General features: G+C 40.4%; 1 protein-coding gene across 3 annotated transcripts; it reads right to left on the bottom strand.

The window, feature by feature from the left end:
• Nucleotides 1-6583: 6583 nt before the first annotated feature.
• Nucleotides 6584-24187, bottom strand: DUSP11 (dual specificity phosphatase 11). 3 transcript variants are annotated; one of them, XM_077766278.1, is made up of 9 exons: nt 23960-24187; nt 22473-22548; nt 19169-19300; nt 14988-15111; nt 11514-11574; nt 8727-8773; nt 8380-8455; nt 7969-8151; nt 6584-7059 (listed from the first exon to the last, which is right to left on the bottom strand). In XM_077766278.1, exons 1-9 carry the CDS (start codon nt 24058-24060, stop codon nt 6864-6866), a joined length of 996 nt encoding a protein of 331 aa, XP_077622404.1. In that variant the 5' UTR covers nt 24061-24187; the 3' UTR covers nt 6584-6863. The 3 variants fall into 3 exon arrangements, with proteins under 3 accessions (XP_077622404.1, XP_077622402.1, XP_077622403.1); XM_077766276.1 differs by having other exon boundaries at nt 7969-8148; nt 23960-24150; XM_077766277.1 differs by lacking the exon at nt 23960-24187 and adding an exon at nt 23623-23868.
• Nucleotides 24188-26126: the final 1939 nt, after the last annotated feature.

The raw sequence follows: 26126 nt of genomic DNA, 5'->3' as shown, positions 1-26126 counted from the left end.
CTGAGCCGAAGTCGGAAGCTTACCCGACTGAGCCACCCAGGTGCCCCAACATTTCTATATTCCTAAAGGTAAAAATATTTGTAGGATCTCAATGTCGCATCAGTGGAAGAGCTCTAATACTTCCCATTCTCATATGCGTGGTTGAACATGGCACCCTGGGACAGTCGGGGTGCCTTGGTGGCTCAGTTGGTTAAGTGTCTGACTTCTGCTAGGTCATGATCTCACAACTCATGGGTTTGAGCCCTCCATCAGACTCTGACAGCTCAGAGCCTGGAGCTTCCCTCTCTCTGCTTCTCCCCAACTCACTGTCTGTCTCTCTCTCTCAAAAATGAATAAATGTTTAAAAAAAAAAACATGACTGCCAAATTTAGTAACAAATGCTTGAGTATCCGGAAAGCAGAGCCTGAGGCAAGGATTAAAGTGCTGATGTTTCATGTGGGATATGTGTGAACAGATTGGTTAGGGTTAGGGAAAAAGGGAAGTGAAGCAAGGAAAGATGCAAAGCAATGTGAGGTAATGTATTGCCTCATAGGCAGGCTTCACAGCGAGCCAGGAAGGCACAGGTTGTTTGGCATATGTGTTCATTTCGTGGGCTAGACTCTCTCTGGAAGACTTGAAAGGAAAACTTTTCCTGACAGTAGTCCACAGAAGGGAGAAAGGAGGGGGAAATTTGTTTCCCGGGCTCCCTCCTGTCCTCTGCGTTCCATTAATTAAGGCTCCCCACAGTGAGAGCTGACTCTTCCACCCTTCCGATCATCCCTTCAGAGGCAGCTCAGAAAGCCAGACCCTGTGTCCTGCAGTGTAGCATCTTCTCCAACTCTAAAGTGGATAAATGACCTAGGAGGGAGGGCTAGAGTGTGGAGGCTGTAAGGGCCGTGTGGGCCCAGAGTTTAACCTGGACTCTTGTCAGCTTAGGGATGCAATAAGGTTTGCTGGCAAGGCCAAAAAGGAGAGTGTGGGCCAGGTAGAAGATGGCACATTTTTTTTTTTGAATCTATTTTGAGAGAGAGAAAGCACGCAAGTGGGAGAGGGGCAGACAGAGAGAATCCCAAGCAGTCTCTGCAACAACAGCATAGACCCGACATGGGGCTTGAACTCATGAACCATAAGATCATGACCTGAGCTGAAATCAAGAGTCAAACACTTAGCCAACTGAGCCATGCAAGTGCCCCCATAAGGCACCTTCATGAAGGAAGAGGGGATTGAGGGAATCTGAAACTGCTTGGAACCCGTGTTTCATGTAACAGGAGATAGAAATGAAATGAATGCTAAATAGTGATACAAGATACCTTGTAGAAAAAGGAATGATTCAGTAGTGGGTAGAGTTGGGGGAGAAGACTTTACTGAGATGGGCAAGAATGGGAATGATTTGCTCATAGAGGCTGCAAAGCCATTACAGGCAAAGGAACAACCTGGAAGAGAAAGACACGGTACCCGTAAATGTTCATCAGAGTGGCTTAGGAAATTGCCTGCACAGTGAAGAATGGAATAGAATATAGCAGAGGTTTGTGTTGTTTTTAATGTCTATTTTTGAGAGAGAGACAAACCACAAGTGGGGGTGGGGGGGGAGGGGAGAGAGAGAGAGAGAGAGGGAGAGAGAGAGGAAGACACAGAGTCTGAAGCAGGCTCCAGGCTTTGAGTTGTCAGTACAGAGCCTGATACAGGGCTCGAACTCACAAACTGTGAGATCACGACCTGAGCTGAAGTCAGACACTTAGCCAACTGAGTCACCCAAGCGCCCCAGTAGAAGTTTTGAAGTCATCTGGGAGTCAGATCACAGAAGGCCTTGACAAGAGTTGGAAGTGGACTCCGAAGGCCACAACCATCCAAAATTTCCAAGAGGCGAGTAACACAAATGAGCTTGTTTTCAGGACATAATTCTGGAGCAGTTGTTAGAACTACATTAGAAAGGTGGTTCAGACAGGTTCCTAAAATCAAGCTTGCCACACCGAGGATAAATCCGAAACCCAATTTTATTGGCAGTAGAGGCTCATTATACTGGCTGGACTGAACTCCTATCTTTATCTATACTTCCTACCCAAAATAACAGTAAAGGAATTTTTACAGATTAAAAACTCACAAGAGAATGGGAGAGATACCAAATGGCAGATGAAAAGAGAGCAATAAAATTTTCGTCAAAATGAAGAAAAATAAAATCTAAATGTGTGCAGCAAGGAGAAAGTAAACAAAAAGCAAATTATTACAACTCCACCATGAGACAACCAGAGCTTCCATCAGTTCTGAGCTCTTCCATTTTTTTTTTTTTTTTTTTTAAGTAGGATGCCCCCAACATGGGGCCTGAACTCACAGCGCTGAGATCAAGACCTGAGCTGAAATCAAGAGTCAGATGCTCAACCAGCTGAGCCAACCAGGCACCCCAGGGTGCCTCAATCTTAAGTACAAAAAGATGGGCAAAGGTCACCAAATATTTCACTTCTAATAGGTGAAGCAGGCATCAACAAACAGACAAAGAAAACAGGAAATGCAGGGAACATAAGGAACCTAAAAATAATTGATAACTTTGGAGAGAATACATTCATTAAAAAAAAAGTTCTTGAAAAAAAAACATTCAGAATATAATATATGGAAGGTAGAAAATAAAGCTGAAGAAATTCTGGTTTTAAAAAAGGCAGAAAAATTAAAAATGGAAAATAAGAGGAAAAATAATTAACTTGGATGTACATTAAAAAAATCCAATATTCAACTGATACAAGTTCCTGAAATAGAAAGGATAAAACTGAAAGAAAATTTACCAGGACTAATATACACAACTTGCCAGGCTAAAAGGGCTCACTAAGTATAGAGTGTTTTAAATTTTAAAACACCCACATTTTAAAACATATGAAATTTCAGGACATTGGGGATAAAGGAGATCCTAAAGCTTTCCCAGGGAAGAATCACAAGTCACAATAAAAGCTTGGGAATCAGAACACAGGGTTTCAAGAACAACAACAAAATGTGGAAACGAATAAATGCATTTAAAAGTGCCTACCTACAAAAGTCTGTAGCCCCGCAAATTATCAATGGAGTGGAAGAATAAAATAAACCCATTTCAGACATGCAAAAGTCTTGAAAAATTTATATCCTATTAACCCTCCCTGGGAAGGGATTGGAGGGATATACTCCACCAAATAGGAAAGTACACCATGAAAGTCTCAGCTGTGGAACCCAGGAAACCGAAGAGGGGTATAAGAAATGACCAGTGCAACAGTGAAAAGAAATCCCAGGACAACAGCTCTGCCCCGGATACAGAGAACCATCAAGGTTCCCCTCACAGGCTGAGTTGTGCCATCCTCCCATTCCCAACAAATTCAAATATTAAAGTCACCATAACCTCCAGGACCCCAGAATGTGATTTGGAGGAGGGGGTCTTTATTATTTTTTTAAATGTTTATTATTCTGAGAGACAGCAGAGGGAGGGGCAGAGAGGGAGAGAGAATCCCAAGCAGGCTCCACACTGTCAGTGCAGAGCCTGACATGGGGCTCGATGTCATGAACCAAGAGATCGTGACCTGGCTAAAATGAAGAGCCAGATGCTTAATTGACTGAGCCACCCACACATCCTTGGAGATAGGATCTTTAAAGAGAGACTGCATCAGGGCCCCTGGGTGGCTCAGTTGGTTGAGCATCTGACTTCAGCTCAGGTCATGATCTCACAGTTTGCAGGATCGAGCCCCACACTGGGCTCGCTGCTGTCAGCCTGTCAGCACAGAGCCCATTTATGATCCTCTGTCTCCCTCCCTCTGTCCCTCCCCAACTTGTGCTTTCCCCAAAGTAAATATTAAAAAAAAATAAAGAGGTAATCTGTTTAAATAAGGTCATAAGCGTGGCCACTAATGCAACACCACTGGTGTACTTATAAAAAGAGGGAATCTGGACACAGTCATAGAGAGAGGACCATGTCAGGACAAAGGGAGAAGATGGCCATCTGTAAACAGAGAAGAGACCAACCCTGGGGCACCTTGAGCTCGGATGTCGAGCCCTTAGAACTGTGAGGAATTAAATTCCCGTTGTTGAAGCCGCCCAGTCTGGTACTTTGTTAAGGCAGCCAGATCACACAGATATAGCGTCCAACCTGGAAAAGGCCAAGAGGGCTCCAGGAAAGATTTCAAACAAAAAAGGATCTGCGTCTATCCTGCCCACACGAGGAGAAACGTTACAGTGGTGTTGGGATTTGGGGGAGGAACCAGTAATAGGTGCAGGGAAAAGAAGTAAACAAACGAGGGAGAATGAGGACAAAAGCTGTAGAAGGAACAGAATCCCGGTCTGCTGTGGCTCAGGGCTGAACGACAGCTGCCTAGTAAACAACATGAACCTGGAATACTGACTGGACCAGAAGTTGGGAAATGTATGGAAGGGATGAGGGGACAGAAGTATGCATGTGGGTAGATGATGTGCATGAGCTAAATCCTCATCTTCCACAGCAGGAGGTCAACAGGTAGTATCACAAATGGAAAAATCAAGAAGTGGCTAAATAAGCATAGTATTTAAACATGGAGGCAATTACTAGAAGGTAATGCAAAAATACTCAGTTTGTCTCTGGGGAGTGATAGGCAGGGATAGAGCAGGCAGAGAACTATTCTTTTCCAATAGTTCAGTATAACTATTTCAATTTTATTTAAAAAGTTTTTAATTAATTTTAAGAGAGAGAAAATACAAGATGGGGAGGAACAGCGAGGGAGGGAAAGAATCCCAAGCGGGCTCTGCACTGTCAGCATAGAGACTGATGCAGGGCTCGAACTCACAAACTGTGAGATCATGACCTGAGCCAAAGTCAAGAGTTGGATCCTTAACTGACTGAGCCATACAGGCACCCAAGAACTATTTGAATTTTAAACAATTCACACATTCTTAAAAAATAAATATGAAAATTTTAAAAGCTTAAAAGGCCCCTGAAGACCTCTGGAAAAAAAAAAAAGGGAGCCATTGGTCCCTTTTGTCAGAGGTCTTACAACAGTGCGGTGCGAGTAGAAGCCAGAACTCTCCTGTGGTCCAGAACGAGACATGAGATAGCAAAGGGAGACTCATTTTTGTTTTTGTTTTTTAACAAACCATGTTGACAACTGAAAGGGCAGGGGACAGAGGGCACGATAGGGTCACATATTTTGAAGGTAGCAGTACTTATAATGATGGTAACCGTGCTGACAATGTCCTCCTTAGAAACTGCTTGCCCAGGAAAACAGCTGGATTCCCATACCTGCCCCTGTGTGTTTTTCATGCCTCACCAGTTATCTTGCTCCAATTTCAGTCCAAGTGAGTCTTCATGATGTATCCTGGGGAACAGTTCCGCAAGAGCAGCCTTTTAGCAGGAAGAACTTCTGGATCTGTTACATGTGGCAGGCACAGGAAACCGTCACGAGCCATCACTCAGATGAAGGGGAGCAGCCTGACTGAGCTAATTAGACACAGACCAGGGCACTGGTTGAACTAGAGCACTTCCTGAGAGTCAAGGTTCCACACGTTGGTATGGAAAAGCACAAAAAGAAAATGCCTATCACGTGCAGCACAAGACATTCTAGGATACAGATATTCAAAGTCTGAGACTTTAAAAAAATGAAGCCAGGATGTACAAGTATTCACCAAATATCTACAGAGGCTTGGATGTCATGTTGATGAGACACTGTCTTGAGGAAACTAAGGTCTCTGGCTTCCTTTACAACTAAAAATATTTAACACCTCCCAAGCGATCCATCTGTATGTTCCAGAGGTTTACCAGCAGAAAAGAGAACTTAGAAATCAAGATCAAGGCACTACTCTGTTGTGAGGCAAGTGGAAAGAGATCCCAGTAAGTTTATGTTCAACAGAGAAGTAATAACACAAGGAGCCATGCTTGTCCACAAGTTTTCCAGGCATCCCAGGCTTTAAATGTTGTATCCTCTTTTGTTCATTAAAGAACTTTGTCTATAAAAGTTTTCCAGTTTTCCAAATAGTTCTACCCAGTAGATAACAATTACCCTGCCAGGCAAATTACCCAGGATTCTGATTTATCAATCAGTTGTTCTCGCCCAACCATTAGTCAGTGCCTGAAAGTTTATCCATTCCTGTGTTAGATAGATGGCATATCTGACAATTCAGTGACAGAAATTGGTCAAATCCTACAACAGACTTCCAAAGAAAGAAATGTCCAATCACAAACATACAATTACTAATTTCAAGTAGTGATTAGGTTCTAAAGAGATGGTTGGTCTTTTAGGTACATTGTAATAGAAATCTTGAACACTTGGCGGGGGCGGGGCGGAAAGATACTCCTAATGATTGGGTCAATAATAGAGTATGACAAAACTAAAAATTTCTGCTCATACACTCACTCCTACCACAAGATTAGTCAGAAGGAAATCACTGATAAAGAAGACAGAATTTTAAGTTTTACTTATTTATTTATTTTAAGAGCGAGAGCATGAGAGGCAGGGGGTGGGGGGTTGGTGGAATCCCAAGCAGGCTCCGCACTTCACTCCACACAGGCACAGAGCCTGATGAGCAACTCAATCTCACAAACCGTGAACTCATGACCCGAGCTGAAATCAAGAGTTAGACGCTTAACTGACCCACCCAGGCGCCCCAAGAGAACAGAATTTTTAAAGAATAAGTTGCAAGGGAAATTCTTTATTACGTTATCAGTTCTAAAATATCATCATCTTTTAAAAAATTGAAGACTGAATGACAGATTATTTCTTTACTGTTGCAAATACAGCAAACTTCTCATCAAAGAGGTTAAGTATCAATGTAATTTTTCCTGAAGTCTGAACACATAAGGGAGGAATGATACAGATTATAAACCTCATTTGACCTGATCTTCTAAAAGGTCACTCCAGCTGTCTTCAGTCTTGCTCTGTCCACAGAGAGATTTCCAGGATACACTGGTGTCATTGGGTCCATCCACAATAGGCTGGATAGGCTAGTCCGTAGTAAGTGCCAGGATACCACGTTTTATTCTGGACTGTTTGACTGGCATTTGGCATTACACTCCAAGAGTACCTCATTTGTGAATAGTCCTCTCCAGGGGGACCAGGAGGAGGGATAAGGCCTCTCTGGTAAATGTTCTGATTCTGTGAAAATTTTCTTAAACAAACAACAAAATAATTACTATTAGTTTTAATCAGATATATAATAAGCTTTATAAAATAATACATAGATACTCCGGTTCTACTGTTTTCTACCTGTATAACCTTAGCAGATAAGTTGTTTAGTCTTCTTAGTTTTTTATAAAATGGAAGCAATACCTTCAATCTTCATGAGTTGTTTTCAAGGTAAATTAAGACAACATAATTAAATTACCTACCACAACACCTTGCCACATGGTAGGTTTCTAGGAGCCATTCCACCTCTCCCTACAGAGATAAATGCCCACACTTTTCTAATCAAATATTTTGTCCCCAAGTTTGGCAGAGTTGACATCAGACAGAATAAGGTTATTTTTAAAAACAAAAAGCTGCTTTCATTTTATAAATACATACATATACAAATTAGTTATCAAGTGTAGAAATTCTAATTATGGGACACATAACAAATTTGGAAAATTAAGATTGAAATTTAATTGTTTCAAAAGCAAGATCAGTAAATTTAATATATCATACAAGAATTCTACTAATTTCTCTGTAATCTGCATTTACTCTTAAACAACAACCTTCCTTATTCTGTAAACTTTACCACTATTAATGCAGCCTAAGAATGCAAGATCCTTTTTGGTAATCACATCAAACTGTCAGCTTAAACTAGAATCAATGAAATTTTCTAAGTCATTTTTCAACTGCCTCTGAAAAGTCACATATTCCCCATCCTATACTTGATTTTCTAAATGCAAAACATTTAGAGCTTGCAAAATGCAAAGCCCCATGCAAAACACGGAGCAAATGATACCTCCTGGTTGACAGTGATCATCTGGAAAACGTCAATTCCTAATCATTACTACGTGTTTGCGCTGCATTATAAATTTCTATTTCAATTCCGGAAAGAGAACAGCAGAGATACCTTACTGACTGCTGCAAATCTTGGGTCTGGCTGTGGAAATGCCAAGGTACTGGATAACCTTGGGTCTGACGATGTAGGTTATACCTCTGTCCTTGGTTAACAGATTTAATAGTGTGGACTGGTTCCATCATACGTGGTGCAGCTTCAAAACCACTCGATCTGGATACACTGGAATCCCAACTCCTCAAAGAGAACATTTCCACACAATATTACTGGTTTCCAAATTCAGTGGCCAATTTAGTAACTACATTTTGGTCCATGAAAATAACAATGCCATCCTCCCCTACTTCTCTCCTTGTTTAGATTTCCCAAGCAAGTAAGGAAGCCTCAGGAAGAGTGGGTATGTACAGCTGAAATAATCTACAAACAGATCTCCCTAACCACGAACCTCACATATAAAATGCAACATACTTTCTGATGGGGCCCTTCTGAAGGTCTTCAATATAATTTTGTCTTTCCAAGCAATGTCCACGGCACCTATTGAATACTGAGGAGTAGATGAACTGTTAGAAATAACTGTACAAAAAGTAAATCTTTCCCAGAGAAAGTAGATCAAAGCTGAAATTCACTGATGAATTATTCAGGCTGTTATACCTCACTACTTCCAGATACGTCCCTTTATAAATTTTTGGCAAAAGATTATATTATGTCAGAGCAAATGAATTACAATTCTTTTTTCCAAAATTTGAGAAATGCATCCACATTTCCACCTTCAACTTTTATAAAAAGGGAAAAATAGTGACAACCCTCATACTTACATTCAATTGCATCATCTGGCCTCATGCCTTCTACATCAATCAAATATCTAACAAAACAACATAATTTGAGTCATTTATATATAAGAAGAAAAAAATCAAGTTTTTTCAAAAGAGGTCCATTTTCACATACAAATACAGATATAAAAATCCTAAGAAAACATCAGCATATCTAATCCAATAACTACTAAAGAATGATATACTATGACCACAAAAAGACTTTATTCCAAGGATGCAATGATGACCCAACTTTAGAAAATATATTAATGTAATTAATACAACAATTTAGTCAACAAATGAAAGAAGAAAATACAGGACCAAATTGGCAGACATTAAAAAGGCATCTGGTAGGGTGCCTGGGTGGCTCAGTTGGTTAAGTGTCCAACTTCGGCTCAGGTCATGATCTCACTGTCTGGGAGTTCAAGCCTCAGGTCAGGCTCTGTGATGACAGCTCAGACATGGAGCCTGCTTTATATTCTCTCTCTTCGTATCTCTCTGCCCCTCCCCTGCTTATGCTCTGTCTCTCCCCCCCGCCCCCTCAAAAATAAACAAACATCAGGGCACCTGGCTNGGCAGTCAGCACAGAGCCCGACGCGGGGCTCGAACCCACAAACCGCGAGATCATGTCCTAAGCGAAAGTCGGACGCTCAACCGACTAAGCCACCCAGGCGCCCCTACAACAGTCATTTTTGATCAAAGTGTTTTGCATGCCAGAAACAGGAGTCTTACTTAATATGACAGAGTATTTATTAGGAACCAACAAAGAGCAAAAAAAAAAATTGGGAAAAATATTAACATCACAGCTAAACAGTCCAACTATATGGGCCAAAAGCTTAGGAGTCCCCACCACTGTCAGCCATTTCTTCCTCACCCTCATCTTCAACCTACAAAGTCCTAAAATGACATCACCTGAATATCTCTAGAAGATGTCCACATCTTTCTACCAAAATGACCACCACACCTGGTCCAAGCTACTATCATGCCCTGATTTTGACAAAAACCTAACCTGTCTTCTTGCTTCCACTCTTTCCAACTACAGTATCATCTCTGCTCAGTAGCAAAATAATCACTTGAAAATACAAATTTGATTATGTTCTCCAAACCCTTAACAAAAAAAGTTCAGTGGTTTTCGATTACTCTTAAGGTAAAGTCTAAAACCTTAAACATAGACCTGCGTGATCTAGCTCCTCCCCACATTCCATTTTAAATTGTTAAAATAATCTCTGTGCCTAACATGGGGCTTGAACTCACAAACCCAAGATCGAGTCGTATGCCCTTCTGACTGAACAAGCCAGATGCCCCTGCAGCTCTATTTTAAACTTTTTTTAAAAAAGTAAACTCAGGGCACCTGGGTGGCTCAGTTGGTTAAGCATCTAAATTTCTTCTCAGGCCATAATCTCAGGGTTATGAGACGGAGTCTCATGCTGGGCGCCCCAGAGTGTGGAAACCGCTTAANAAGTAATCTCTCTACACCCAACATGGGGCTCAAGCTCACGGACTCCAAGATCACTCCATGCTCCTCTGAATAAGCCAGCCAGGTGCCCCTCCTGCTCAAACTCATGACCTTGAGATCAAGAGTCACCTGCTCTACTGACTTAGTTAGCCAGGCGCTTCCCTCCCCCCACCTTGTTTTTGTTTTTTAAACTTTTCAGCTCCTTTTTAATGCCATACTTCCCATGGCTCAGCCTCCCTGGTTTGTTCTCCAACACAGCATATGATTTCCTATTATCGGTCCTTGCTGCTCCTTATCCCCAGAATTCTCTCCCCAGGGTCCCTAACAGGTTAATAACTCATCATCCTTCAGTAAGCAGCTCAAACATACCCACAGAAACTTTTGTAACTAAGGTCAAATCCTCCCTATTGATATGCTCTCCATGTACCATGTCCCTCTTCTTCTTGGCATTTGTCAGAGTTATAATTACACATGCATTTGTGTGATATTTGAATGTCTTCTCTCTCTAGACTGTTAGAGTTCCCAAAGGCCAAGTCAAGGCTCTCAAGTCTTTGTGCTAGCGCCCAGCATAGCAGTTATACATAACAGATGCTCAAAAAGTGTTTTCTGAATGAACAAATATAAGACAGTCCAGTGTAGCAAAGTCTTCAAAAAACCACAAAAGCATCAACTTCTGATTCAGAAATTCCATTCTGACTGAAATTATCTCTGAGAAAATAGCATGTATATTCAAATTTGTTCATATGGCAATGTTCAATAATTCCATGTTTTAAAATATTAAGAACTTCTGACTTTTATGTTTATCAGTAAACAGCAATACAGGCCTTTAAAAAAATGAGAGGTGCCTGGGTGGCTCAGTGGTTAAGTGTCTGACTCTGGCTCAGGTCACGATCTCACAGTTTTGTGGGTTCGAGCCCCGCATCGGGCTCTGTGCTGACAGCTCAGAGCCTGGAGCTGCTTTGGATTCTGCGTCTCCCTCTCTCTCTGCCCATCCCCCACTTGTGCTCGCTCTCTCTCAAAAATAAACATTTTTTTAAAAATTTAAAAAAGAATGAAGTTTCCAAATAATTTCACAGGAAGATGTCCACCATGTGTTAAATTATAAAACAGGATGTCTAAATATAACACTATTAAATTACATGTACATACTTGTATCTGCATTTTTAAAGGCTGAAAAAATACGTACTCATTACTGGTGGTAACCTTTGGGTGAGGAGCAAGACTTCTTCCTCCTTCATACATTTCAAAGCTGACTGCATTTTTTTGCAACTGGCTTGCAATACTACTGTACATGAAGCAACTTAAACACAGTCTATCTCTTGGAGTTGGCAACTCACCTGCAGATGAGATAGCCGGTCCTGTTTAAACCATGGGTACAATGAACACCAATAAGTTTGTCTACAAAACAAGGAATACAGAGTTAAATAGGTGATGTAGACAGACTAAAAGCAAGTACTACAATTTTCTTTTGAGTACCATTTATTAGTTACCACAACACTACCACTACCCTAAAAAGGAGTAACTGACGAGGAGTGAGTTATTTTAGGAATACACTATAAAGAATTATCTAACATAAAGTGAAAATTCAGTCTCTGGGAAATTTTGCATCACCCCTATTACATGCAATCATGTAAACTGGTGACAGCCTGGTCAGGTAGAATGGCACTGAGATGAACCCAGCTGTCTTAATCTAGAAGACCAACAGTAACTGATTAAATGTAGAAAACGAGCGTGAAAAAGAAAACAGGCCACAAGAAAAATGAAATTTGTTTTTGAGTGAAACAAATGCAATGCTTTACTTTCGATGCTGAGTATTAAAAAGGACAGTTTTGGTGGGACTCCTGAGATCCCACGGTGCTTCCATTCCTCTGTCATTTGCTGCTCCCCACACACCACAGTCTATGTGCCTGTGAAGCGGTTGGGTGAGCAGCACTGTTGGTATTTTACAATGAAATAGCGAGAACTGGGGCGCCTAGGTGGTTCAGTTGGTTAAGTGACTGACTTTGGCTCAGGCGATGATCTCGCAGTTCGAGTTCAAGCCCTGCATCAGGCTCTGTGCTGATAGCTCAGAGCCTGGAGCCTGCTTCCGATTCTGTGTCTCCCTCTCTCTGCCCCTCCCCTGCTTGTGCTCGCTCTCTCTCAAAAGTAAATAAATATTAAAAAAAAAAAAAGAAAAAGCTAGAACTGGAGACGTAAGGCCAAGCTGCACAGCAAGCAAACAGAACAAAGACTAGGATCAAGTCTACGATTTTTCCAACTGTGTCACAGTATTTCTTAGTCCATCATTTAAAAAAATTTTATGAGAAGTTAAATAAAAAACGATCATGTGTTGTTGATCTTGGGAAAACTTATGTCTGTGACTAGGTGGTGTCTGGTAGGAAAGCATGTGGCCTCCCCTGCTTGGATGACCACGTCCCTACCCCTAAATTTCATCTATTTCAATCTATTTCTCCATATGGAAGATGTTAACTTAAGACACAAACTCACAGGGTTGCTCCCTTGCTTAAAAATCTTCCTTTAGCACAGCATTTAGAACTCTTCATAAATAGTATCATCAACCCGTCTCTCCAACTGAACTGTTAAGTCCACAGGATTTGAACTAGGAATCACAGGGACCTATGTGATCCACCCCTCCTGCCCCTGCCCACCTCTCACATTCCATTTTCTACTGCTCTGCCCTCACACACTTTCCACACTCCAGCTACACTGGCCTCCTTCCTATTCCTCAAACATGCCAAGCACAGTCGTGCCTCAGGGACTTTGCACCTACTATTCCCTCTGCTTTGGAATGCTCTGTTTCCCAGCCCCGTCTCCCTAAATATCCAATGGCTCCTCACTCCTTTTAAGGCTCTACTCAAATGACATCTTAATAGAGAGGCCTCCCCTGATCACCCAACACATTCCCTCACTTCTGTATCCTACTTGTTATTCTCTATAGCACTTACCACCATCTGACATTTCAGTTACTTATTTATCCCTCTCCCCCACTAGAATGCAAAGTATAAAAGAGAAAGAACTTTCTTCTGTTCCTGCTTCCCAGAACAGTGCCTTCAACTTTGAAGGTGTCCTATACGTATCTGTTGAAAATGAACATGTGAATTCTACACCCTTTCACACAACCCTCTAGTCACACCAGAGGCTGCCGCTCCCCGGCACAAGTTCAAGCCCTGTGCCTGTTGTGCTTGTTCCCCAAACCTGGGCTGTCCTTTCCTCATTCTGGCCAAGTGTTCTTCAAATGCTGTCTCCTCAGTCAGGCTTTCCTCAACCTCTCCTCCATATTCCTGTTGCACTTAATTACAAACAAGATTTACAAACGTGTTCACATGTACTCATACAGCTCTTACAGCCCTCACAGAACAGATGGAATACTGTATACAGCTCCACATAGAGGAGCCTGGAAGCAGCAAGTAGGCTGGCCGCTGCACCCTAACTTCTTACAGTCATGTTTCTGATACAAGTTAATACAAATCAGATTATTTACTTCCTCCGTTGACGACGTGGTTGTCAGAGGCAAGGCCAAGCTTCTCAAGTTTAAAGTACAGGAAAGATCTGCGAACAAGGCTTAAGATATTTAAGTGCTAGTGCCTGCATTAGGTGATCACGTTATGGTGTGAAAAATTATCTAATATTTCCTGTCTCTTTCTCTCACCTCCCATCCCTGATCTTCTCACCTCCATCTCTATTCTTTCTCCCTTCCTCCCTGTTTGTGTATACACATATGGAATATTTACTATCTGTCATATTTATGTAATAAAGCATACACTCCGCAAGCTAAATTTAGAAAGAGAACAAAATGAACACTTTTTCATGCAGGTCAGCAGCTCTCCAAAGACAAAAGAGTTTTCAGTCCTTTTTTTTTTTTTTTTTAATGTTTTTTATTTATTTCTGAGAGAGAGACAGTGTGAGCAGGGGAGGGTCAGAGAGAGAGGGAGATACAGAATCTGAAGCAAGCTCCAGGCTCTGAGCTAGCTGTCAGCACAGAGCCCGACGTGGGGCTCGAACCCACGAACCGTGAGATCATGACCTGAGCCGAAGTTGGACGTTTAACCAACTGAGCCACCCAGGTGCCCCAAAAGATTCTTCAGTCTTAAAATATGGCAAACAGCACATTCTTTCTGATAGCCAGAAACAGTTAAGTGGATCCTTAAGATTCAGAAACTAATAGCTTAATTAGATCTATTTTCAGCAGAGTAAGGTAGATCTTAAAGCAGAAACAAGAAACACCAGCCTTTCAAAGTTCTTCCTGTCTGAATAAGAGATGGTGGTGTCCTTCCCCAGGTGTATCCAAAGTGGAAAAACAGCAGAAACATCTTAAATGTGCATGATGAGGATGCCACTGCACTGATGCACTTTGGTTTGCTCTGCTTCTAGGGGTCTGTCTCATTCCAAACCTTTTCCTGTTGTTATCTCTTTTATAGACTCTAAGACTCTTGAGATTTTTTTCCCCTTGTTTTCAATGGAGGGTCACCCAAGCCACACTCCCCATACCCTTTACACCGTACCCTGATATGTTTAACCTTTCCTCCCCCAACTCTCACCTCTGAACCAATGAATCAAAGAATATGTTTATTATATATTTCCCAGTCAAATGTTTTAAAAAGAGATGTGTAAACTAGTTCACATTTCTCATTAAAACCACTTTTCAAACTAAATTGTTTATTTGTGACCATACAAGGAGAAACTCACTCTCTTAGCACCATCTGACATTTCTATCTTAACATTACCAAACACAACAGGCCTAATGTTAAAACTAAAAATTCAAACCCCATTCAAAATGTATACCAATGTTTAAGAGAAAAAGAAAAACTCACCATTATCTTTATTTTCTTTCAAAAACTCATTAACAGCACATTTGAATTTAAAAATAGTGTCATCATCAGGCACCTGATGCCCAGTTGTATAAATTTTTAAATAAGGAATGGTTTCTGGTAAGTCCTATAAGGCAAAACCATGAAAATGTGTATTATTTCATTTGTAAGGAAAGAATTAAAAATTAGTGAGAGAACCCAGAATATAAACCAAGAGATTACAATAAACAGTTTGTCAGTAATTCTGATAAAAAAGACATTTTTTCCCAAGATGCTTCAACCAGGAAGTATCATCTGATTTTTATTAAAATTACAGAATGGCAAAAAACCAAAACCTATAGAATGGGTAGTCAATAAGCATATAAAACTGAAAGCCAAATCCATTTAAATGAATGAATAAAAATTAAAACTTATATAAATAATTCTACTTAATATTTTATATCTTAAGGGCCATAAAGCAGCTGTGATTTAAGTAGAAAAGTAGAAAAGAGTCAGGAAAAGTTGGATTTGAACTGTGAGAATGAGCAAATTTCAGGCACTGTTGAGAGCTGGTATTCTAGAGGTGGGAGAAAATGAGATACCAATAAAAGACAGAAGAGGTTAAGTGAAAATCCTGTGGTTCTGAATTTAGATGGAAAGTGCCAATATAATCTGATTTATTTTATATTAAAAACAAACATACACATTTCCAGCTCTGATCACAGAAAAAGCCTACAAACAACTGATGTCATACTCGGGAGCCATACTCAGAAGCCCCAACTGGGCAAGACAGGGCCTCAATTTGTGCCTCAATGAGAATAACTGCAATGAAGTACATAATGATACAAAAAGCAAATACATAAAACTCAATGGTCACCACTGGAGGATTATTAGTGGATCAACTCATTTTGACACTTGTTAAATAAAAGGCAAGAATCACATCCCTCTACAACTAGGCAACCAAACAGATGATGAGGGGAAGCTTCTCTTGACAGAAACATGTCCAGCTAGTAAGTGAACAAGGAATAAAATTCACTATGTTTTGAAGCCCCAAATGAATTAATGGATGTGGGTATTAATCATCAGTGACTGTAATACCAGAGAGAGAGAGAATCACTTACACATCTCTCCAGAATGACACATCATAACCCAGGAAACAGTCTTGCCAAAAAAAAAAAAAGTCTTAATCTAGTCAAGCCTCTAGGTCCAACTACCAATTTACAGGAAATAAAAGACTGAAGAATATGTTAACACATAGGGAGGAAATCATCAAATCTAGATAGAACAAACTGTCTGGTTTCTTCAAAAACTAGGGGCGCCTGGGTGGCTCAGTCAGTTAAGCATCTGACTTCAGCTCAGGTCATGATCTCACGGATCGTGGGTTCAAGCCCCACGTTGGGCTCTGTGCTGACAGCTAGCTCAGAGCCTGGAGCCTGCTTCTGATTCTGTGTCTCCCTCTCTCTCTGACCCTCCCCTGCCCAGATGTCTCTCTCTCAGAAATAAATAAAACATTAAAAGATAAAAAATTAAAATAAATAAAATTCAAGGAGGGAGAAAAAAGAGAGAGAGAGAGATGTGGAAGGAGAACCTACAGATTAAATAAGACTTCAGAGACCTTATAATGAAAGGCAAAGGGTGAACCTTATTTGGATTTAATTCAAATTTGTTTTTCTTTTTTCATGTTTGTTTATTTTTGAGAAAAAGACAGAGTGTGAGCAGGGGAAGGGCAGAGAGAGAGGGAGACACAGAATCTGAAGCAGGCTCCAGGCTCTGAGAACAGAGCCTGATGCGGGACTCGAACTCACGAACCATGAGATCATGACCTGAGCTAAAGTTGTACGCTTAACCGACTGAGCCACCCAGGCGCCCCATAAAACATTTTTATGACATTTAGAAGACAATTGAAGCTTTGAGCACTGACTAGATATTTAATGTTAAATAATGATAGTAAGGAATAAAAGTACTATATTTTAAATATATATATATATAAAAAATGTACAGGTGAAATTATATGCTATATGGGATCCGCTTCAAAATTATATGGAATGGGGTGAAACCAGAAGGTGTACAGATGAAAAACGACAGCATCAATTAATAAAGATTAAAGCTGGATGAGTTCATGGGTGTACAGTGAACACCCACAGTATTATGTCTACTTCTGTGTATGTTTAAAATTTGTGGTAATTGTTTTAAAAATGACATTGGTGGGGCACCTGGGGGGCTCAGTCAGTTAAGCGTTTGACTTCAGTTCAGGTCATGATCTCACGATTCATGAATTCAAGCCCCACATCAGGCTCTGTGCTGACAGCTCAGAGCCTGGAACCTGCTTCAGATTCTGTGTCTCCCTCTCTCTCTGTCCCTCCCCTGCCCATGTTGTCTCTGTCTCTCTCTCTCAAAAATAAACAATAAAACATTAAAACAAACACACAAAAAACAACACTGGAAAACAGTTTGGTGGTTTCTCAAAGGTTTCTAAACATAGAACTACCATATGATCCAATAACTGCACTCCTACCTATACATGCAAAGAAGGTAAAAGCAGGGGTGAGAACAACGACTAGTACACCACTGTTCACAGCAGTATTATTCACAATAGCCAAAAGGTGGAAACAACTCAAGTGTGCATCAACAGATGAAAAGATAAACAAAATACAGAATATACACACAATGGAGTATTACTCAGCAATGACGAGGAATGACGTTTGGTTACATGTATGAAACTTGAAAACATTATGTTTAGTGAAGTGAGTCACAGAAGGACAAAAATGTCTGATGCCACTTACATGAGGTACCTAGAGTAGTCCACTTCACAGAGACAGAGACTAGCATACAGGCTACCTCTGCAGGAAGAGGAAATGGCATTACTGTTTAACAGGTGCCATTTTTGTTTCAGATGATGAAAAAGTTTTGGTTACAGGCAGTGATGATGGTTACACAATGTTGTGAATGTATTTAATGCTGCAGAATTGGACACTTATGAATGGTTAAAATGATAAAATTATGTACAACTGACCACACACACACACAAAAAGAGGAATAACTGAATTTAAGTGTCACTTCTTCCTTTTTTGAGCCTCAGATTCATCATCTGTAAAATAAGCAATTGTAATGGTCTATCCTGAGCTTAGTGCAGAGCAAGCACTGAGGAGGAGATATCAGTACTACTACTACTTCATCAGCAAAGGACTATTGTGAGGATTAACTATGACAAGGTATGTAAAAGTACTTTTTAAATGGCGAACTACTTTACAAATCTGTTTTCTGAATGTTTATTTATTTTGAAAGAAAGAGAGTGTAAGCAGGGGTGAGGCAGAGGGAAACAGAGACAGAGAATCCCAAGCAGGCGCCGCACTGCCAGCCATGAGCCTGATGCAGGGCTCAAACTCATGAAACGTGAGATCATGAAATGAGCTAAAAACCAAGAGTCAGACGCTTAACCGACTGAGCCACCCAGGCCCCCTTAAAGTATTAATAAATGTTAAGTGTTACTGTTGTCCAAGACCATGAAATGGGTCAGAAGGATAATTCCCTCCCACTGATCTGCCACATGGGCCAACAGATCATATGGAATTCTTTTATCAGAGATATTAGGAAAGAAAAGCTAGAGTTAACGTTGGTCTTTTACCATGATGCTTACATGCTCAGTCAATTACTTAAAATAAGTGCTAAAGACATAGTGGATATTTACTTCTTTCCTTTTAGACTGCTACTACTCTTACTAAAAATTTATTTCATTTTCAAAATATGGAACATGGGGGAGGCAAACCATGAGAGACTCTTGAATGCTGAGAACAAACTGAGGGCTGAGGGGGGTGGGGGAGGGGAGAAGGGGGTGACAGGCATGGAGGGGGGCACTTGATGGGATGAGCACTGGGTGTTATATGTAAACCAACTTGACAATAAACTATTTAAGGAAAAAGATTTAAAAAATTTAAAAAACACAAAATATGGAACATGGAAGCTTACAGAATTTCTTAAGCACATATAAAAATTACTGTCCAACAGTTCAATTCACGTCTTTAATCTCATTTTTGAGACACCATTTAGAATATGCACTTAAGAAAACCACTAACTTCCTTTTTTTGAACTATTATCCATGAAAGAAAGCCAAGATTCACCTTAGTGTTAAGATGATAACTACTGAATTACTATGAATTATTATAGTATCAGAAAGTAGGTCCTTTTCAGTTAAAGGTTCCATTTACCTCTGGTTTATAATAGCGATGAGTGTACGTTAAGTCAATAATCAGTCCAAGTTCTTCATTCTGTTTTTGGAGTTTGTTAAAAAGATCCGAAGGGGAAAATCGTTCTTCTGGAGCAAGGTGCTTTTCAAAACTCTGTTAGAGAGAATGAAAGAAAAAGCAAACATGTGCTTAAAATCCTTTTCCATTTATTCAAGTCCTGTGATGCTAACACACAATGAGATTCAAAGAAAAGTTTCCACTCTGCTGGAATTTATAAGCTATATTACAGTCCTTTCTTCCAGAGATGAGGGGGAAGAAAATAAGCTTATTTCTATTTCTGTGTTTATCTGTCTCATGTTGATCTCCTAACCAGACTGCAACTCCCAGAAGGCAGAGACTGCATCAGTTTTGTCCACTACTGTATCTTCGGCTCCACCTGGCGCACCTATAACTAGGTACTTCTGAATACTTCCTGAATACTTCTTTATATAAAAGGTGGCTTCTATTGCTAAATATTCTTTTACGTATTTAGCTTATTTACCTACTCTGTTCGTTGATCTGTTTGGTTATTCAAATGTCAACAACACACTTTTTAAAAAATTAATAGATTATTTTTTAGAGCAGTTTTAGGTTCAGAGCAAAACTGAGCAGAAAGTAGAGTTCCGTCTTATACCCTCTCTCCTTTACCCCACATTAGCTTTCCCCACCATCAACATTCCATACCAGTAGGAATGGTTTGGAATTTACTTACCAAAGTAAAATGACGTATTTATCCTTATAGTATCACACAGAATAGTTTCCCTGCCCTAAAAATCACTTGTGCGCTATCAACACTTAATATGGCTTAGTATCTGGCAGGGTTCCATGATCCCCTTCTGCCAGTATTATTCTTTTTCAGAATTTTCCTCGCTATTTAGGTTTACTTCTCTCTGTGAGTTTTAGAATCAATCTATTTGAGATGATGTTAAATTTATAATAAGTTAACTTAGGAAGATTTGACGGTTTGAGGATATTAAGTCTTCCACTTAATACTGTCAAAGTGTTGAAGAGTAAATTAATTACAACAAGGCACACAACCTCTCCAGTAAGCTTCTCACAGACGTGGAACTGATGAATCAATTATCATCTCCGGTCATGTAAACAACAACTAACTTTATGTAACCAAGTCACAAACTCTTTATTTTTTTTTTTAATTTTTTAATGTTTTTTACTCTTTTCTCCCAACATAAAATAATTGAAGGAAGACTAATCATTGCTGGCAGTGCCTCTCAGTTTTTACACAGTTCTGTGCTTTTTTTTTTTTTAATGTTTTTTATTTATTTCTGAGAGAGCGAGAGCGTGAGCAGGGGAGGGTCAGAGAGAGAGGGAGACACAGAATCCAAAGCAGGCTCCAGGCTCTGAGCCAGCTGCCAGCACAGAGCCCGAAGCAGGGCCCGAACCCACGAACCACGAGATCATGACCTGAGCCGAAGTCGGAGGCTCAACCGAATGAGCCACCCAGGCGGCCCACCAAGTCACAAACTCTTTAGGAAGCCTTCCTGTCTGTTATCATTCCCCCTCTTTTGAATTCCTATTTATTTCTTGCCATGGGATTCATGTGATACTTAACATATTCTATTTTATATTCCAGTATGCATGAGAAGTGACTGTCAAGTATCGGGGCTGCTTTTCTTTGGGTGACTTCCATAAAACACACAGGAAATCAACGTCACATTTCACTTCCTAACTCTACAGCACGAAAAGGAACTGTGCTGGGGGTGGTTATGCAGCTCTGTAATCCCCTGTACGGTGCCTGAACAATCCCAACGCTGAGTCAGATCACCTGAGTGTACAAAGCTAGGAGGCAGCTTTTTGTCATGACATCATACAGGAAAGATTTGTGGCTGTGTGGAGGATGGGAAACTGAAGAGTCTTCCTGTTGTCTATCTTGTTGGTGTACTTTCAGGCAAGGGGCTAAGCAGGGGCCCTTGTGGAAGCTCAGGAATCCACTTTTAGAGACTACTGGGTAAGGAGTTAAGGAGTTAGGACAACCGCACAGAGAAAAGGAGGAATATAGAAGATAATTCACAGTAACTCCAAATGGGGGCTGGGGATGTCCATTCAACAAATGTTTGTTAATGTTTACTATATGCCAAACACTATGCTTGGTGTTGATGGATGTGAATAAGATCCATTAAGTTTATCTTTATGAAAAGACTAGTTTTTAAGTCCAGGGATGCAGAGAAACCAACATTGTAGACAAAAAGACCTATGAATCACAAATTAAATAAAATCTCCACACATTCAAAGTGGCTTTTCCAGATACCAATCCATGCTGTGCTGGGCAGTTTCATGAGACATGAGTCTCTTCTTACCTTTTTTATATTGGTCAAGTGCTTTCCTCACTTACTCCTTCCTCAGTTCAAACAAAAACATGGTCTTTAGAGTTTCCATACTGAAATCCCGACCTTGCTAATCCAGGGCTTTTTAATTTTTAGTTATGATGATGGGAGTGAAACAGTCTCACTACTATTTAGTAAATGGGGGTCATGGATGCTAGAAATCTTGCCAAATTCAGAACAGTCCTATAAGTGTGTCCCACACCTGAAATGACTTTTGAATGTCCTATGCAACACTTATATAGGTGAAAAGCTGCACATAATTATCTGAGCCCTTAGAACCTAACTTCATTTAGCAAATAAATACAAGAGGTTGTCTGCACAGTTTTAAAGTACATTGAATTTTCCAGGATACTAATCACGTTATCAACCACGTAAAAACTGTACTTTATTTGGAAACCTACTAAGAGCTGTTCGCTACAATGAAAATTTCTGACAGTGAGGCAGTAAAACCCACCTAGATCGTCTGCATTTGCAGTGTTTGTTCGTGGTGCAGGCAACCAAATACTTTTTTATTTCTAATATAGTCATGCCCAAGCATTTACATATTGAAATTACTATTACTTTATTACAAGTCACTTTATATTATTCAGTGTTTATATTATAATTAGAGCATTACATTGACTTTTTTCTTTAAAATGAAGTAGCAAAGTAGTATTTAACTATAAATTTTATTTCAGGATAGTAAAGGGAGACACAAAATACTTGCTATTAAAAAGGGAAAATGGAGGTGCTCCTGGCTGCTCACTGGGAAGCGCATGTGACTCTTGACCACAGAGTCATGCATTTAAGCCCCACACTGGGTAGATTACTAAAAAACAAAACTAAATTATGAACAAAAACTTAAAAAAAAAAAGGTGGAAAATGGAGTGTGTCCAGGTTGAGAGCCAGCATTCTCTATCATGAATTCTGATTTGTGAAAGAATACTGAATTAACTTTTGCTTACCTGTTTCAAAGGAACTTTGAAAGCAATGAAACGAGTCCCAGGCATCCGTTGTCCAACTGGAAGATAGTCTTTCCACCTATTAATACATTTTTTGTTAGCCAGATTTTATGTTAGCCCGTCCCCCAGCACAGAATGACGGCTCCTTGTAAATGGACACCATAGCCCACACAGACGTTCCCCTCTTCTCCCTGCTTTGAATTTTGCTGTTCCACTTACTCAGTCCCACCTAGGTACAACCTATACTTTTCTAGACAAGGCAACAAAACAGTGCAAAGGTCTCAACAAATAAGGAACGTCTAAACCCAGATGTGGCCAGTACTTTCGTATCCCTGATAAAACCTAGCCCAGTCCTTAACACTATGGTGTCACTGCTGTATACCTGTCGACTAAAAGTTTAAATTCGGTTCTTTCACTTCACAGTTAATCTTTAGACCTACACAATGAATGCCATCAAATTCAGTCAGTAGGGAACTTCAAGTTCTATTTTTAAAAGAAACCCTGATGGAAAAGGGACTATGAACTTCACTTAATAATGTCAGGAGTCACAGTGAAAAGTCATTATTTGAGCTGACATCTGTAGGATGAGTTAGTTCACTAAGGTTAACTCAGTATAGCTGAAGTATGTAAAGTGAGGACAAAAGTGGCACAAAATGCGGCTGGAAAAGCAAGAGAGGAGTCCAGTCTCTGCAGGCTCTTAACGATGATGGTAGTTTCCTTTTAGTCTTAAAACCATGTTTCTGATGGTTATGGGCAATATTCCAACTAGTCTATTAAAAAGAATAGAATGTGTGAATAATGGATTGGAAGGAGACGAGTAGATACATGTACACTAGTTAGGACCTAATTGCAATAGATCAAGCAAGGCCTGTATTAAGAAGCTGACACAGGAAAGATATTCAGGAGATAAAATTAAGGGGACCTGAAGTAGGAGATGGCAGGAAAGGAAGGTTTCAAGGAATAAAAGGGTTCAATGCACACATGAACAAAATCTCAAAATTAATCATTTGCACAGAAGCTATCTCAAATGAGACGTGTGAGGAAGCAACCATATGCCCTTTGTGATGCCCGGAAACAATATAAATCAACTTTTTCGGTGGAAAGTTCCGATTGCTGTGAGTTTTTACTCTCAAACTTGGTTCTCATTACTCACGGTTGCTGTGCCAAAATAACACAGCTCGAGGAACCGAGGGAGACTCCAATTTGGTAATTAAGGTGTGTCCCCAACATTGCCAGTCAGTCCCATTTTTAAAAGCCACCCTTGTGCATTTTAACAGAAGCAATGAGCACAGCCTCGCTTTTAACAGAATGGGGAGAAACCAGAACCCAGCTGCTGTGGGCGGAGCAGCGTGAGGATCAATGCCTCCCAGCTTGGGTGGCCAGGCCAAGCGCGCCGCGAGGGCAGAGACAGGTAAGAGACCACAAGACATGGAGCCCAGGCCCCCGAGCGCCGAACCGGAGGGCCACGCCCAGGAGCCAGGGCAGATTACCTTTCCGGGACGTGGTTTCCGCCCCTCTTCTTGGTGGAGCGACGTCCAGAGAACGCACGTCCCTGGCCCCAGCCGCCGCGGGCATGATGCCACTGGCTCATGTAGACCCCGAGATGCCTCCCACCCAACTGCAAGAGAATCAAAGCCGCCAGTGCAGCGCCTTCGGTGCCAGAACAAGATCCCGGGGCGGAAGCGCCTAGGCAGCAACCCACGCAGTTCCCAGGCCCTTGCTACTGCGCACGCGCCACCGAGCGCCGTGAAGACGTCACCACGCTGGCTGACGGAGAAGTTTGACTAGTAAACAGGATTCAAGGAGCGACAGTGCCCTCCTAAGCTGGGGGCCGGTAGCGCAGGTTCGATTAGCGTGTAGGTACACCAGAATTGACATAGTACAGGACATGGAATGAAAGTTAAGTCCCAGTGCCCCAGTTCCCTGTGTCGTTCTTCCAGGTACTTTCCAACTGCATACATTAATACTTGTATATATATAAATATTTATTTGTACATATATGGATGGTTTTCATTTTATACAAAAGCAGTATACAATATATCTTGGTTACTGATTTTCCCAGTTTATGCATACATCCATTCCATTAGTTTTTAATGCCTGGTATGCATTGTAGTTCATTGATTATAAGAACCATAATCTATACAACCGGTCCGATATTTGTTTTTAGGGTTTTTTGGGTTTTGTTTGTTTGTTTGGTCCTCTGTTACAGAATGTCTGTTACAGACAGGCTGCACTGTGAATACACTGTGAATGTATATATATATATATATACACACACAACTATACCTAAATCCCTAGAAGTAGAATTGCTGGAATGAATGATATGTTGGCTTAAAATTTGGAAAGATATTGCTACATTACCCTCCAAAAATATTGTATCAACCTACACTCCCACTCAGAGTGGAACTTTTATTGAGCTCTTATCATGCACCAGGTATCACATTAGAGGTATTTAGGGTTTTAGAAAATACAAAACAAAGAAACAAACAAACTGAAAGACAAGAGTGGAAGCTCAAGTCTAAGATTTCCACACAGTATCAGGCATAGGGAACTGTACCTGTTAGAAAAACTCTGAATTCTGCTATAATTTGAACAGCAAAGGACAGCATGTCCTACAGTAGGTCTGGAGGCAGACCAGAGTACTAAATTCCAGGTTAAACTGTACATAATAGATTTTTTTTTGTTATTTGTATTTGTTAGTTTCTCAGTTCTGAATGTATCTTATATATACTTAGTAGTGTGGTGCTGGGTAAACTGAGGGTGAGAAAGGTCAGAGTTATTGAATAAATGATTAAATGAATGGATAAAAAGATCACTATCTTTAACACTTCTGGGACAGTCATTCTAACCAAGTTTAAATCCACAAGCATTTACAGTTCTGAAAACTTACACATAATTTAAAACAGGTCAATATTAGTAAATTGCTATTGGAAAAAGAAAAGATATAAGTTAGCACAGCATATTTGCAAACTTACAAATAGGCATGTTAAAATTTGGTGCTAAATCATAAAATATTCTTTTGGAATTTATTAAAAAAAACAATATTCAATAGCCATGTAGTGACCAAAAAGTATGAATGGCACATATATCTATAGACATGATAATATATAAAATGTGACATAAGTCTATCAGAAACTATAAGATATATTGGTCTTGCACTTCTTTTCTTAAATTTTTAAAATTTATTTCTTTATTTTGAGAGAAAGACAGAGAGAGTGAACAGTGGAGGGGCACAGAGATAGAGAGAGAGAGAGAATCCCAAACAGGCTCCGCACTGTTAGTGTGAAGCCCGACGCAGGGGCTGAATTCACCAACTATGAGATCATTACCTGGGCAGAAACCAAGAGCCAGATATAGGAGCAAGGGATATTTGGGACACCAAACAGCTGAGTAGCTGACATTAACAAAATCTACTGGTATCTGGTAGGGCCCCAGTTACCAAACCTTGGGTGTTTGAGGGATTCTAGTCTTCAATTAAATAAAGTAACAAAAGGGGAAGTAAGGAAGAGCATTAGCAGTGGCAGATGGACTGGGGATGTTACACCAAGACAAGTCCCATTTATCCCAATGTCTGCAAAATGCAGGAAGTGAGTCTATAGGATAAGATTATACCCTAACCACAAAAATAAGACTTTAGGTCAGGATTGGGCTTGATGC

Source organism: Crocuta crocuta, unplaced genomic scaffold (genome assembly GCF_008692635.1).
Source record: "Crocuta crocuta isolate KB4526 unplaced genomic scaffold, BGI_CrCroc_1.0 scaffold113, whole genome shotgun sequence".
NCBI classification, from domain to species: domain Eukaryota; kingdom Metazoa; phylum Chordata; class Mammalia; order Carnivora; family Hyaenidae; genus Crocuta; species Crocuta crocuta.
The sequence above is the reverse complement of the archived record's forward strand: the minus strand, read 5'-3'. Positions and strand labels throughout refer to the sequence as shown.

Bases quoted from the DNA above. Each gene is read 5' to 3' on its own strand.
- DUSP11 (XM_077766278.1), bottom strand. From the start codon at position 24,060: ATGAGCCAGTGGCATCATGCCCGCGGCGGCTGGGGCCAGGGACGTGCG. The intron at 8,456-8,726 runs GTAAGTATGAGG...TCTACTCCTCAG, and splicing joins GCCAGATGATGCAATTGAAT to TATTCAATAGGTGCCGTGGA. The intron at 7,060-7,968 runs GTATCTCTGCTG...TGTTTGTTTAAG, and splicing joins GATTTGCAGCAGTCAGTAAG to AAAATTTTCACAGAATCAGA.